Source organism: Cervus elaphus, chromosome 20, assembly GCF_910594005.1.
Source record: "Cervus elaphus chromosome 20, mCerEla1.1, whole genome shotgun sequence".
In the NCBI taxonomy this organism is placed as follows: Eukaryota; Metazoa; Chordata; class Mammalia; order Artiodactyla; family Cervidae; genus Cervus; species Cervus elaphus.
In genome coordinates, this window is record NC_057834.1 from 100,063,698 (window position 1) to 100,079,616 (window position 15,919).

Here is a 15,919-nt window from a genome sequence, read left to right on the forward strand (position 1 = left end):
CACAGCAGTTAATACTTTCCAGCCGTGAATAGCACAGTGGAAAAAGAGCTGGACTATGAATAAGAAGACAGGAATTCTAATCCTGGTTCTGGCACCTTCTAACTATATAGCCCTGGGCAACTCACTGAAATTCTGTTTCTTCCTCACTTGGGGAGAACAGGCAGCAAGTAACATTTACTGCTAATTTACAATGTGCCAGCTCCTGTGTGAGAGGTTTTACATATATTTCCTCCCTCACTCTGAGGAAATTTGGCTAGGTTCTTTCCAGCTCTGAATGCTCAAGATTTTATTATTCTCAGCTAATTTAAGTCCCATGCCAAAGGACACAAAGCAATGAAAGATACTTCAGATATATACTGAAAAAAAAAATTCAGTGGCTATTAATTCTTTTTCAAAGATTTCATATAATGTTGATTTAACTACACTTTGGAAGAATGTTAATATGGTGATGTAACATGATCTCCTGGGAGCTACCAGTGATACGAGTGATGTTAGTGACAGAGTTGGATGATGAGGGACACCTCTTTGCTCCAGCTCTATTCCCTGGTTATCAGACTGCTGAATGGTAGGCATTCTTATTCACATGTGATTTCTCCAGCAGTCTGTTTAAAGCCAGTAAATGCTTTAGGGATGCTTATCTGAATTAACTCTAAATGAAAGCTTTAGTTTCAAAATTCCTGGGACAAAGGAAATATAGGTTTCAATTTGAAGCCAAGAAATACAAGCCCAATCAAGCAGCCCTCAATAAAACATTTCATGGAAGTTCAAGGAAATCACCTCAACAGGAACTCTGAGATTTTTCACCCTTTGGGTGGTAAAGCTCAGACAATGGACTGCTTTTATACTAAGCAAAGAGCCAAGAGATAAAGGAAATCTTGACTTGTGAAAAGTATAGTTCTATGTGGGAGTTCCTTTTCATATTAAAAAGAAAACACACATACTACCCAGATGTTCTTATGAAAACCATTCTAAGGATATAATTATTACTTAAATGTTACATTCAAGTCAAGGAATGGCTCTCAGGAACCCAAGTCAAACATCCCAGAAAGCAACTTCTGAGTTCCATGAACCTTGCTGTTTCAGTTGTTGAGATCAGTGAATATCAGGGTTGGGGTGGGAAGGACAATCCTCTTGGTCTGGTGGATACATTCCTAATAGATATTTTTGTCTCCGTTGTTTTTACTTGTTTGATGGTATTGACTGGGAATAGAATGAAGTGCATTAAATGGGCCCTCAGTTTTCCAACCTGCCCCTGCCAGGCTGCCCCAATGTTCACTTCTGAGCCTGAGCTAGACCAAAGCAATCTCAGCTCCCTTTGGTGAAGCTCTAGTGATGGACATGTTGGTTGGTGGTGATTTTAAGGAAGTACTTGAACTTAATAGGGGGATCAACTCTGTACAAATATGGGTATGAATTTGGGAATGACCATGAGTCATATTCATTGGAAGGACTGATGCTGAAGCTAAAGCTCCAATGCTTTGGCCATCTGATATGAAGAGCCAACTCATTGGAAAAGACCCTGATGCTGGGAAAGATTGAGGGCAGGAGGAGAAAGGGATGACAGAAGATGGGCTGGTTGGATGGCATCACCAACTCAATGGACATGAGTTTGAGCAAGCTCCAGGAGATGGTGAAAGACAGGGAAGTCTGGTGTGCTGCAGTCATGGGGTCGCAAAGACTTGGACACAACTGAGCAACTGAACAACAATGACACCAGATTAGATGCAACTTTCCTACTGCCGGGGATCTATTATGTTTGCTGAGTGTGCTTTGAACCAGAGATGACACAAAGGGCCATGATTCGGAGGGCAGTCCTCAGCCTGAGTCCTCAGTCCTCAGCTCTGGATGAGCTCTCTGTATGGCAGCTATGGTCCTAGGGCACTCTGTGTATGGCAACTCTGCATGTGTTTGTGGTTCAAAACCCCAAGGCTATGGAAAAATCTGATTCCCCAGAAACTGCTTCAGCTGACAGCCTGTAATCATCAGTGCGTGTGTGCATACTTAGTTGCTCAGTCGTGTCTGACTCTTTGGGACCCCATGGACTGTAACCTGCCAGGCTCCTCTGTTCATGGGATTCTCTAAGCAAGAATAGTGGAGTGGATTGCCATGCCCTCCTTCAGGGGATCTTCCTGACCCAGGGATTGAATCCTTGTCTCCTGAGTCTCCTGCATTAGCTGGCTGATTCTTTACCATTAATGCTACCTAATCAGCAGGGTTAGAAGGAATTGCCTGATACTTTCACAGAGGAAAGACCTCCAAGCCCATGCTAAGAAAACAGTAACTGAAAACATTCCATCACATCACCCCCCACACACCTCTTCTCCCTGGAGCTGTGCAGTGTAGTGGTTTGGGGTCCTGCTATGCTAAAGAAGCCTTTGGAATGTACCTTTATTCATCACTTCTTCCCCAATTCCCACCTCCATCATCTTGGTTCAGGGTTTCACTCTTCACATTTTAATTCTTGAAACCCTCTCCTAGCTCATGTCTCTGCCTCAGGCTCTCTGACCTTCAGCTATTCCATAAGTTCTTAAATGACTCTGTCCCAAAACCTTCAGAAATTTCATCCCATAATGCAGAAGACTGAACAGGTGTAGTAAATGGAAAGATGTGAGATAATAATATATATATATATATATATAGGTCTCTGCCTTGATTCCTGATACAGAGCTCCCAAAACTCCTATAATTTCCTAAGTAAGAAGAGCACTAGAGCATCTTTTGTTCTAAAGAGGTGACTCTGTATCCTGGGGACTGGATGGGAGCTGGTCACCTGAAATACTGAGATATGAATAGAAGCTTAGAATTTTCAGCCATATCCCTCATCCGCCAGAAAGGAGAGAAGGGCTGGAAACGGAGTTAATAATTGATCATGACTATGTGAAGAAACTTCCGTCAAATTCTAATAATACAGGTATCAGAGAACTTCCAAGCTGGCAAACACATCCACACCAGGAGGGTGATACACCCCAGCTCCATGAGGATAGACACTCCTGTGCTCAGGACCCTCCCGGGCTTGGACCTGTGTATCTTTTCATCAGGCTGTTGACCTGTATCCTCTATCATATCCTTTAATAAACTGGTAAACTGTGTGTGGTAAACTGTTAAGTGTTTCCTTAGATTCTGTGAGCAGCTCAGGCAAATTAATGAGGCCTGGGGGAGGGGCGCGTTAGAATAAATTAGATATAGATATAGGTTGAAATAGAATAGATATAGATTCATTAGAATCTACAGCTGGTGCAATCAGAAGCACAGATGATAATCTGAGCTTGTGACTAGTGTCTGAAAAGTGGGGAGGAAGGCAGTGTGCAATCTCGTGGGACTGAGCCCTTAACCCGTGGGATCTGATGCTATCTCCATGCAGACAGTGTTGGGATTGAATTAAACTTTCAGACATCCAGTTGGTGTCCAACATTTGCTTGTAATTGTGGGGGGAAATCTCCATGGATTGGTGACCAGATGTGTCAGAAGTGAAGTGTTTTGTGTGGAGAGTAAAGAAGACTCACAGGAAGACAAAACCCAGGCGGGAAGAACTAGGCTTCTCACTACATAGGAAGGAAAAAACTGCGTTTTCCTTATAAAAGAGCACAGCAAGAATTAGGATGCCAGGCTTCAAGACTGGTTTGGCATGGCCCCAGGAGTGAGCTGTTTTTGCACTAAACATTTGATTTCCCTGAGCTCTGGCTCCTTGTCCACTGAGCAGAGGCAACACGCCTGTCACATCACAAATCGTATTTACAGTGATGATAACTGAGATAATGGACGTGAAAACTCCAAAGTGTCACACTATTTCCGGCTTCAGCAAGAGAAATGTAACCATCACTTACAATAAGTCACATTTATTGAGCACTTACCATGTGCTATAAGTTGTTATAAATGCTTTACAAATATCAACAAATTTCATTCTCAGAACAATGCTGTTTACAGACTGGGAAACTGAGCTCCAGAGAGGTGAAATAATTCCCCAAGTCACATAATTTTCAATAGGTAGAATTGAGTTAGGAAGTGATAAATAAGGCCCCAGAAGCCATATTCTGTAAAGAAAAAAAAGTGGGGAAACAGAAAGGATCACTTTTGAAAAAGTAATTTTCTAAACATTTCTCTAACAATTATTAATTCAGAGAATTAATGATGAATACTTATGGAGCAAACACTATTTGTCAGGTGTTCTGCTAATTCTTAGAGAGTCAAGGAAAAGTAAATGCAATTTTCAAGGGTCCTTACAAGACACACGGTCTAGTAGTAGTGGTGGCAAAGATCCATACATGATTTGCAGAGTGTTCTGGGGCCACTGAAGGGTGCTCAGCCAGGCTTGACAGGGTCAGGGGAAGCATCCTGGTGAGGGTGACACAGAGGAGTGTTATAAAGGACAAGCAAGATTCAGTGGAACAATCAATGGAAGGTGGTGAGAGACACTTTAGGAAGTGAGAACAGTAAGTCCATGATTAGGATATAGAACAGAACATGCAGGGAACAAATATGACGCAGTTGTTAGAATGTGATATCATGTGGCCAGACTCCTGGTCTGATCGTACACCTCTGTACCTCTGGGCACGTCCCATTAGAATGAAAATCCTGAAAAGGGCAGACAACTTGTATGTTCTGGTCACTATTATATCACTAGTGCCTGGTACAAGGTGGTGCTCAATACATATTTGTTAAGTACAAACAAAAATGCATGGATGAATAGTATCTAAATAAATTCTTGTTGAGATAATTATTTAATAATAAACACAGAGCACCTCTGCAAATGAGGGCTTTCCTTGTGGCTCAGCTAGTAAAGAATCTGGAGACCTGGGTTCTATCCCTGGGTTGGTAAGATCCCCTGGAGAAGGGAAAGGCTACCCACTCCAGTATTCTGGCCTGGAGAATTCCATGGACTATATAGTTCATGGGATCACAAAGAGTCAGAGATGACCGAGCACCTTTCACTCAGTTCACCACTGCAAATGAGGTTGGGAAAGCTTCTAGCTTTCCTGTATACTGCATCCAATATAAACTCAATCAACAATCAATCCAGCTAGCTTGAGTTAGATCACAAGACACCTTCGGGCCAAGTACCTGCATTCATCTTAATGATTAGACAGTGAACCACTGAAGCTGAAAAGTGACACAGTCACACAGTAGTGAAAAAGATTCTTACGGTGGCACTTCAGAGAATAATTTAGAGGAGGAGAAACTTATGATGGGGAAAACTCCATAGGAATATGCAGGATCATCTCACAGGAAGCCCCCATGAAAAATGATAGAACAGTGAAAGGAAAAGTTAACTTTCAAAGTAGGGTCTACTCTTACTTTTAATAACTCCATTCAATAAAAATTTAGATAAAAGAAATAGACGGTTGAAGAATAATTTCAGAAAGACTAGAGAGACAGGATTTCCTACAGGGTGAACACTAGCTTAGAAAAATCAGGAGATTTAGTTAGAGTTTTGTCCTGGTGTGTCTTTAGCCTATGGTGTGGTTGTTAGCAACTTGCTGGATTTCTGAGGGCCTGATTTCTCCTTCTGTAAAACAAAGCTGCTGAATCAATGGTGTCAAAGTTCTCTCTGGCCCTACCATTCCAGGATCATGAGTTCTATGATCTCCTATTTAAAAAAAAAAAAAAAAAAACATTTATTTTTGGTTGTGCTAGGTCTTCCTTGCTGCACACGAATTTCTCTAGTTGCCGTGAGCAGGGGCTACACTTCATTGCTATTCTTTCTTGAGGTATGCAGGTTTCCCATTATGGCGGCTTCTTTCGTGGCAGAGCACAGGTTCTAGGCCCACAGGCTTCAGTAGTTGCGGCACATGGGCTCAGTAGTTGTTACGAACGGACTTCATTTGCTCCGCAGCACGTAAAATCTTCCTGGATCAGGGATTGAACTTGTGTCCCCTGCATTGGTAGGCAGACTCTATCCACTGAAACACCAGGGAAGTTTGGTTCTATGACCTTCTGATTTCTGCGATGATTGTTAAATGGCTGGGTAGTGCACTACATAGCACTTAGACCCACAGATTGAAATGATTTTGGAGGAGAAGGCTACTGCAGTATGATCAGTTCAAACCTTTCATTTCACAGATAAGGAGACCACAATTCAGCCATGTTAGTTGAAATGGCCAAGTTTATGTAGCTTCTTAAGGACAGAAGAGAGGATAATGCTACTCTTACTCATCAAATTGCATGCATCTGTTTATATATTACCAAAACAAAGGCAACTTGGACCTGAGCTTTTGTTACTTTTAATCTTAAGTTTGCATGTCTGAACTCATTAATAGCTTAGTCCAAAAGAATTTTAATAGAATTTATGGTCTTTACTGATGAGTATTCATATTTTCGAGCAGTAAATACAAAAGGAAAAAGGAAAAAAATCTCATCGTTTCATTTGTTAAACTCTTGTCTACTAAGTGTTAAAGATACAAAGATTAATAAGATCTGGACTAATTTCTAACGTCTTCAGTTCAATTCAGTTGCTCAGTCGTGTCTGACTCTTTGCAACCCCATGAACTGCAGTACGCCAGGCCTCCCTGTCCATTACCAACTCCTGGAATTCACCCAAACTTGTGTCCATTGAGTCGGTGATGCCATTCAGCCATCTCATCCTCTGTCATCCCTTTCTCCTCCTGCCCTCAATCTTTCCCAGCATCAGGGTCTTTTCAAATGAATCAGTTCTTTGCATCAAGTGGCCAAAGTATTGGAGTTTCAGCTTCAACATCAGTCCTTCCAATGAACACCCAGGACTGATCTCCTTTAGGATGGACTGGTTGGATCTCCTTGCAGTCCAAGGGACTCTCAAGAGTCTTCTCCAACACCACAGTTCAAAAGCATCAATTCTCTGGTGCTCAGCTTTCTTTATAGTACAACTCTCACATCCATACATGACTACTGGAAAAACCACAGCCTTGACTAGACAGACCTTTGTTAACAAAGTAATGTCTCTGCTTTTCAATATGCTATCTAGGTTGGTCATAACATTCCCCTCTAAGGTGTAAGCGTCTTTTAATTTCATGGCTGCAATCACCATCTGCAGTGATTTTGAAGCCCAGGAAAATAGTCAGCCACTGTTTGCACTGTTTCCCCATCTATTTGCCATGAAGTGATACCAGTTCTAAAATATTATGGTGATCCATCCTACTTTCAAATTTTATCATGTATCCTAACCTAGCTAGGAGGACAAATTTCCATTCATTAGTGTTAAGTTGTGTGTTTGTGTGTGTGTTAGTGATATTCAGTGCTTCACCTTTTGGAAGGGATTCATAACTTCACAAACGTGTGTGCTTACTTATTGGATGTTCCGTGAAGGTTTGTCAGCAGAGTGAAGTTGTTTCTCACACTTCGCAAGCTGGCGAGGACCTAAAAGGAAAATATTTCCACAGTTAGGAGTGGTTAGGAACAAAAGGAGAGGGATAGGTAGGTTCACAGGCCACTCTTAGAAACTATACCCGGGGACAGAGTGAGAATGAGCCAGGCCAGCATGATACATACCTGGGCAAAAGGTGTTACAATCAAGTCATCGCCATGTCTGGTGAAAAGAGAGGAAAAAAAAAATACTTTAAAATGTATTTGCATTATAACTATTACACATAAACTGTCATTAAACTTCATTGGTGTGGCCAACACAAATGTTAGACAAGTCATTCTACCTGGATATAAGGCAGGACTGATGTAGGCAGAGATGGGAATTTCAGGAACTTGAAAGAAAAAAGAAAAACCCACCAGGTTCATAGCTCCTAGATTTACAGTGGCGACACATAAAAACACTTGCAAGTAAGTTTATGTCTTCAGGGTATATTCTCATTAAATAGCAGACCCGGAGAACTGTAATTCAAAGCGATTTGTGGATTTTGGTCGCCAGAGCCAGGAAATTCAAAGGGAGGGCTGCTCACAGGCACACACAGGGCTGGAAAAAATGGCCTAACAGTCTGGATAAAGGTTAACTTTGGATTTCCTGGCTTTTGTTGATTTGAACCACAGCCTTAATGCCATTTAAACACAGATTTCTGTCTGGGAAGCCCATTACTTTTGTTTTTAATATAACTTTTTTCTTAAAGTACCCAAGGAAAAGCTTTTAAGGGAGTGTAGGGACTGAACCTACTATTATCATATCATTGTCTCTCACTATGTCCCAGAGATTTGATTGAGCTGAGCCATGTAAATTCTGTACTTGGGAATACTCAGAAGTGTTTTCAGAAAAGACTTCTCTCTCTGGCACAGGCTTTGATAAATCTTAAATCCACATGCAGCAAGACCTCCATTAAAACCATTAGAGGACATGCTGGCCTGAGCTGCAGACACACAATCGGGCCAATTTGCTATCACAGGGTGAATCATGAATTGCGCAGAACGTGGTGGACAATGAGTTTCCTTCACTGTCTCATCATCTGCTCTGTATTCACGACCACTGCACAAATATGGCATTTATTTGCTAGCTATGGGAGGGCAACCAATGGTTATTAAGCATCTGCCCAGCATCAGGCATCAGGTGAGGCCTTGGGATCCAGGCTTGGATAACACCTGTATCCTTGGGGATCTCTTCTCTAGTGTGGGTTTTTATTTTAGGGTTTCATTTAGTACAATATTTTCCTTTCTACTGTGGTCTTTAGCTAGAAGCCCCCCTTCAATTTTATCTTGGAAACTTTCTGTGCATCTGCTTTGTACAGTGACTATAAACTGAACATTGACAGGACTAAGCGTTCTTTGAGTGATCCCCATCTGTCAGGTCCTGCATGAAACCTCCTTTAACTCTTGTAAGAAGACTTGCAGCAGCTAATCTTAGGCCTATTTTGAAGATAATACCAAAGCTCAGAGTAGGTAAGCCATTGCTTAACCAGCACATAGTTAATAAGTGGAAGAACTAAGACTATTGGATCCCAAAAATCTGTGCTTTTAACCATTATGTTTTCCTGTTTTATGATGGCCCTGCATGATTGACTGAATTATACAGAGTTCGTGATCCCCTCAAATTAAAACAGGAGACAAAAAAAATATCCAAAACACTGAAGTAGATAGTATAACTCATATAAATACAGAATGAAAATACAAACAATTGATACTTAATGGGGGTACAAAGCAGAAGTGATAATTACAGATCAGACAAGTCAAGAAAGGCTTGACTGAACAGGTGGTATTCGAGATGAATTTGAAAGTACAGGCTTTAAAAGGTAGGGATGGTAGATGCTCTAATGAGAGCAATACAAGTTTGAGGCACTGAAATGGGAAAGTACTGGACCTGGAGATGCTTGGTGGTTGTTAGGACAGAGCTGAGTACATGACAGACATTTGCAGAGGACAATGCTCGAAGGTCCCCCACTCGCATATTATGGACATTGTGAACAATGGCTGTGGAATTGATGTGTAACTCTGCAGAAGAAACAAGGTTAGCGGTGAGACAGGCGAACAGAAAAGTGCTTTAGAAAGCAAAATGCTATGGGCATGAGAGGTAGACAGGAGCGAGGCCAGAGCCAAGAAGAGTGGTTGGAAGGACACTGCTGTCTCTCAGATGAAGAAGACTTTGGTGAGGCAGAGGAAGAAACAAGCAAAGACAACTGGAAGAGACCCTGAACTTGTTGCTAAGGACTTGGCATTAGTTGGATAGGGTTCATACAGAAATACTATTTTCATTTTTAGAACAGGTATCTGGGAAAATAGTGATGAGTAGAAAGTCATGAGTAGAAATAAAAAAGTGAGGAGTTGGAGGAGGTGTGTCACTTTCTCACACATTGAGTTTTAAGATACTCATTGATATCCCGGTGGAAAGAGCAAGTTGGGAGGACTAAAATATGGGGATTAGAGCTAGAGATTTAGGACTTACAATAGTGGGGACCACTGAAGCAATGGCAGAGAGTGGCTTCATGGATGGGAGTATATAGAGAGATCCGAAGGAAGAACCTCAGGGTTTTTGGAGAGGAGTGAAAACGAGAGACAGAGTAAGAGAGAAGAGACATGCAGTTGTAATAAATGCAGGGTGGTGAGATGTTACAAGAACTGCCCCTTCCCAAGCCTTTTTTGGGGGATGAACTTGAACTTCAGATGGGTGAAATAGCCTACTATTTGTTCAGATTTCTGCTGTGAAGTTCATATTGTTCAGAAGACATCCGGGTGAGTTGGGAATACAGTGATAGTGTTAGACTTAAGTAGATCAACTATGGCTCCTGGATTTCTGGAATCTAAATTCCCAAGAAAAGTTAAATAAGAAGAGCAAATCTCACACATAAATAGTGCCCAAAGCAGATATATTGTTGCATGAATAGGGAGCTACTAGAACTGTACAAACTAATGATTAAAGGGAAGTTAAAAAAATTCAAAGACAGTGAGCGAGTGCAAAGCCTGGCCAGCAGTGCACGGGGGCTTGGGCCAGCATGGGCTCAGCTGGTGTGGAGCTCAGGCGTGGACCCACAGCAGGTAGCCCATGCTCAACATTCAGAAAATTAAGATCATGGCATCTGGTCCCATCACTTCATGGCAAATAGATGTGGAAAGAATGGAAACAGTGGCAGACTTCATTTTTTTGAGCTCCAAAATCACTGCAGATGGTGACTGCAGCCATGAAATTAAAAGATGCTTGCTCCTTGGAAGAAAAGTTATGACCAAGATAGACAGCATATTAAAAACCAGAGACATTACTTTGCTAACAGAGGTAAGTCTAGTCAAAGCTATGGTTTTTCCAGTGGTCACGTATGGTTGAGAGTTAGACCATAAAGAAAACTGAGCACCTAAGAATTGATGCTTTTGAACTGTGGCATTGGAGAAGACTCTCGAGAGTCCCTTGGACAGCAAGGAGATCCAACCAGTCCATCCTAAAGGAGATCAGTCCTGGGTGTTCATTGGAAGGACTGATGTTGAAGCTGAAACTCCAATACTTTGGCCACTTGATGCAAAGAACTGACTCATTTGAAAAGACCCTCATGCTGGGAAAGATTGAGGGAAGGAGAAGGGGATGACAGAGGATGAGACGGTTGGATGGCATCATCAACTCAATGACATGATGTCATTGTTGACTCCTCCTGGAGTCAACTCCAGGAGCTGGTGATGAACAGAGAGGCCTGGTGTGCTGCAGTCCATGGGGTCGCAGAGTCGGACATGACTGAGTGGCTGAACTGAACTGAATGGAACTAAAAAAATTCAGAGAGGGCCCCGCGTCAAAATCACTTTATTATTATGAAACTTCTGAAATTTATGAGAGTAGAACATTCAGAGGCAAGGGATGAATTTTCAGATCCTGAGCACTGGGTCCCTGGAAGAATTTGAACTGTAAAAGCTAATGCTGTGTGTCAGACAGTAACTGCTATAGAAACGATCAGATAATTTGTAGATAAGAAAACAAAGAAAAAACTTCGATTTGAGTACAGCCAGATAATTTATAAAACTAGTCCAAATGTTTAAAATCATAATTTGATATATGGATAAGAAAAGGGCATGAATGTAACAAAATACTTGATTGGTTATAAAAATGATGTAGTTGTTAGTTGCCCAAACCACTAGAGAGGGCAATATCCCGCAGGAACAAGGCCAGATATTCAGAACCATGGCACGAGCACCATCTAGCGACAATACAAGAACATTACAATTCTGTAGGCTAATTGGAGACAAGTTCTCTGAGGGTCTTAATGGGCTTCACCAGTGGCTCAGTGATAATTTGCCTGCCAATGCAGGAGGCTCGGGTTCGATTTCTGGGCCAGAAAGGTGCCCATTTCCTGGAAGGAAATGCCAACCCACTCCAGTATTCTTGCCTGGAAGATCCCATGGACAGAGGAGCCTGGCAGGCTATAGTCCATGGGGTCTCAGACACAGTTTAGCAACTAAACAACAACTCTGTGGGTCTTAATTGAGCGTGGGTCTGCGCTCAACAATGAAATACTTTTCGAGAAAGCAAAAATGCTTCTTCCTACTGCTACACTCTGGATTTTATCAGTTTCACCTTTCTCTGTTTCCTATCTACATGCAGAATTTTACTTGTACTTTTTTTGTAACATTGATTTTAGGCCATCTCAGAGAAACAGACTATACTGTATAATATACTACTGTAGTTAAGAGTACAGCTTTTGCAGCCACATGGCCTTTGGTTTGCTTCTCAGCTGCACTATTACAAACTATGAGACTTTAGGCAACCACTCTATGCCTCTCACAACATGTTGTGAGATTTAAATAAGTTATTATGTATGTACCAGTCTTACAACAGTGCTTGGCACATAAAAGCACTTTTGTTATTCAGTTATAGTTAGTCTCATTAGTAGTAGGTATCATCATTATTATAATTAAAGAATTGCAGGTCTATTTTTCCAGCTGGTGAGAACTTCTTTAAGATAGTCATTTCTGCCCCCATTAAAATCAAGAGTACTAATATTTATATTGTACTTTACAGTTTACAAAGCATTTTCATGTGTCTTATTTCGTGGTAAGGTAATGTTCTTGACCTTAGGGAATGGGGCAAGCATTGATCTCGTTGGTCAAGTCTGAAACCCCCCTCTCCCTCATCCCACAGTCAACCACCGCCATCCTAACTTGCAAATATTTATTAATTGCCCACTAGATCTGTTCTAAGACTTCCCTGGTGGCTCAGATGGTAAAAGTGTCTGCCTACAATGCCAGAGACCCAGGTTCGATCCCTGGGTTGGGAAGACCCTCTGGAGAAGGAAATGGCAACCCACTCCAGTACTCTTGCCTGGAAAATCCCATGGATGGAGGAGTGTGGTAGGCTACAGTCCATGGGGTCACAAAGAGTCGGTTCTAACGTAGAATCCCATTCTTTATTATGTAAATTACCAAAGCCCCTTCCATTTGGCTCTTGGAAATAGCTTTAGGATTTGTACACCCTCCAAACTGTTCTTTAGATTGTAATCAGAGTTATCTTTTAAAACTTTTGTCTATGTATTTTCCTGTTTAAAAGCCTTTGGTAGCTCCAGGCTGCTTGCCTGCAGCATAAATGCTAAGTCCTCACACAGGCCCTTCCTGGTGAGGGTCCTGCTTACTTCTCTAGCGTGTGTCTCACCACTTCCTCATCCTTTCACATTCTTTGCCTGAGCCACACTGAGTTGTGCTTCCCCAAAGCATTCTTGAGAACTAGAGTCAGTGAGCACATGGCCTTTCTTCCTGCACACCCTTCTGCTGATTCCTTTAGCTTAGCTGTGACTCCTCAAAGTAGGCCTCTCACTTTGCCAGGCCAGATCTCTCAAAGTCCTGGGCATCGCTTTCTACCACTGCTCTTTTCTGAAGGTATTACAACTACCTATTGGCTTGGCTCAGTCAGTAAAGAATCTGCCTGCAATGCGGCAGACCCAGGTTTGATCCCTGGGTGGGGAAGATCCCCTGGAGGAGGCCATGGCAACCCACTTCAGTATTCTTGCCTGGAGAATCCCATGGACAGAGGAGCCTGGTGGGCTACAGTCCATGGAATCGCAAAAAGTAGGACATGACTGAGTGACTAAGTACAGAACATTGACTTACTAATATTTTAGCTCCCTTGAAGACACAGAAGATGTCTCATTTGCTTGCAAGGGTCTAAATGGAAGCAAATTTTTGTTCAAAGGAAGGATGGATATTACTTTTGTAACAGCTGGAAAGGTAGGCAGAGCAGAGATTTCTATCATTATTTTAATTTTTCATCATTATTTAGTCTGTTTATGTACCGAATATCCATATGGTTTAGTCATCTAGATTCCCTGAATTTGAGTTGTGTTTCCCTGTTTACTGGGCAAATTACTTAACCTCTCTGTGCTCCAGTGTTCTCCTTTTTAAGACAAGACAATTATAGTACCACCAAGACAATTATAGTACCACCAAGACAATTATAGTACCAAAACAATGATAGTACTATAATACTGAATTATAGTATTCACGCATTAGGGAGAATAAATGAGTTAAAATATGTAAATACTTTAAATAGTATATAGGAAATGCTTAATAAATGTGTTTTTTTATTTATAGATAATTTAGACAATATGAAAAACATTCAGTGTCTTAAAGTTATGTGCTAGTAGGTATAATGGCTGTAACTCAAGTCTTAGATACCACATTGTACTTTTTTGGTAGCCCATCAATAAACAGGTCTTAAATTTAAGTGGGCTGTTATTTCTACTTTTCCTCTTGGTTTTCAGATCTCATTTCCCGTGACTGCACTCTCTAGAGATCACTTCTCACATCAACAGTGTCTTTAAAAACTTGTCTGTATAAGACTGCAAATAGGATGACTAAATAAAGGAAATAGGGATCTTCCTTCCCTGTGGCTTTACTGGTGGATAATCAAAAGTTGGTCCTGCCCAGGTTGGTTCCTCCAAAGTTTTGGACAATATAGCCGGCCTCCCCAATTCCTAATACTTTATGTTCCCTTAGGGAAATCTGTACCTTGGTATATAGACGCACTCCATTAAAGATGACTAAACACAGGAACTGAAGAGAGACCAGTAAATTATTGCCACATCTAGGAAAGCATGGGGGATTTCCTTTTGGGATCCAATGGTCATCTAGTTTTCTTTACTAGAAACCCTTATTTCAGTCTCTCTTTTGTTGCTCTATGTTAAAGCCACTTTTAATTTTCCATTCACATTTTTACTTAGTATCTGTTTATTCATTCTCCCTGCCTATATTTTTCCTCCTGAAAGAGTTCAGATGAAAGCTGTAAAAAGACAGCATTGTCTCTACTGTTAAGATTTAATGCCAAGGAATTATGCAGGATGTTCTACCTCTTATGTAAATTCATGGCTGTTCTGTGCTTGATATGAGGACTCCTGAGTGGGGAACAGGCTGCAGCCCTCACCCCACAGCCTTCACGTGAAGATTCCAGCTCTATTATTGTCCTTCTTTCTCTTGACTTTGTGAATAGAAGGCAGGAGAAGCAGCAAGAGGTTCAGGGACTGTGGTTCCTCTATTTATGTCAAGTCATCCTGAAGAGTAATAGTTGGGTCAAATAGCTTTGAAAGCATGATTTCAGTTTAGCTCAAGATATCCGTGTAAATCTGCTTACAACACAGGAGACCCGGGTTTGATCCCTGGATTGGGAAGATCCCCTGGAAGAGGAAATGGCAATCCACTCCAGTATTCTTGCCTGGAGAATTCCATGGACAGAGGAGCCTGGTGGGCTATGGTCCATGGGGTCACAAAGAGTTGGACATGACTGAAGTGACTTAGCACACACCTGTGTAAAACTGGATTTTCCAATGTAGTCCAGATAAAATGAAATTCCAGAAGAATCTGGATATTCAAGTCCTACTTATTGCTTTGTTGAGGAATATAAATTCCTAAACTGACAAATACATGAAAGTTTTACTGTCATGTTTAAATATTTGCAAAACAACATTGTGTGCTATTTTTAGTCACTCAAAAATGTTAATATATCTTGTTATCAGTATCTTTGACAGGATGATATGATGTTGCCAAATGTGTTTTCTTGGGAAGGAGTATTTATTTTGGAAGTGTGCTCTATGTTTTAAAGTTTTTTCTTTTTTTTTTAAGTGAGAATGATACTAGTTATCTTGCTTATATACTTACCTATCTAAATCTAAAGTTGGCAACACTATATAGGTTCTAAAGCTAGGGGAAATTTTTGCTGGTTGATAAGAGGCTAGCCATTAATATTAGGGACCCTGGATACAGAGTCATTCAGAACTAGATGCCTGTTTCTATAGCTATAGACTGAGTTGAACTGTGATCTTTAAGATCTCTTCAAGTTCAAAATTTTCTATAACCTTTTGATTGTAAGTAAGGAATTGGTGGAGTTTAATTTGAAATTTGGTTCGAATCTGCTGGGAAGCCTCTGAGTGGCCCGGAGACACATCAAGCTATTTGTCATGAGTCTGGGGGAGCCACTAGCTGCTGTCCAAAGTTAGTCTTTCTCCCATGAAATGCTATGAATGAAACTCTAATTACCTCCAGCTTGGCACATCTTCTGCCCAGGGAGGAGAAAGGTGAAAGGTGAAAGGTGTTTGTTTTGGTGGAAGAGAGAATTCCAG

At 41.3% G+C, this 15,919-nt stretch overlaps 1 protein-coding gene across 3 annotated transcripts in view; it reads right to left on the reverse strand.

Moving 5' to 3' along the window:
• The window catches only part of PDE4B (phosphodiesterase 4B), a 649,316-nt gene that overhangs the window by 131,414 nt on the left and 501,983 nt on the right, over positions 1-15,919 (reverse strand). For all 3 annotated transcript variants that reach the window (XM_043876456.1, XM_043876457.1, XM_043876458.1), the window contains 2 exons: positions 7,461-7,497; positions 7,258-7,328 (listed from right to left, as the gene is read on the reverse strand). In XM_043876456.1, the coding sequence (XP_043732391.1) occupies positions 7,258-7,328; positions 7,461-7,497 (108 nt within the window). The remainder of the gene's footprint in view (positions 1-7,257; positions 7,329-7,460; positions 7,498-15,919) is intronic.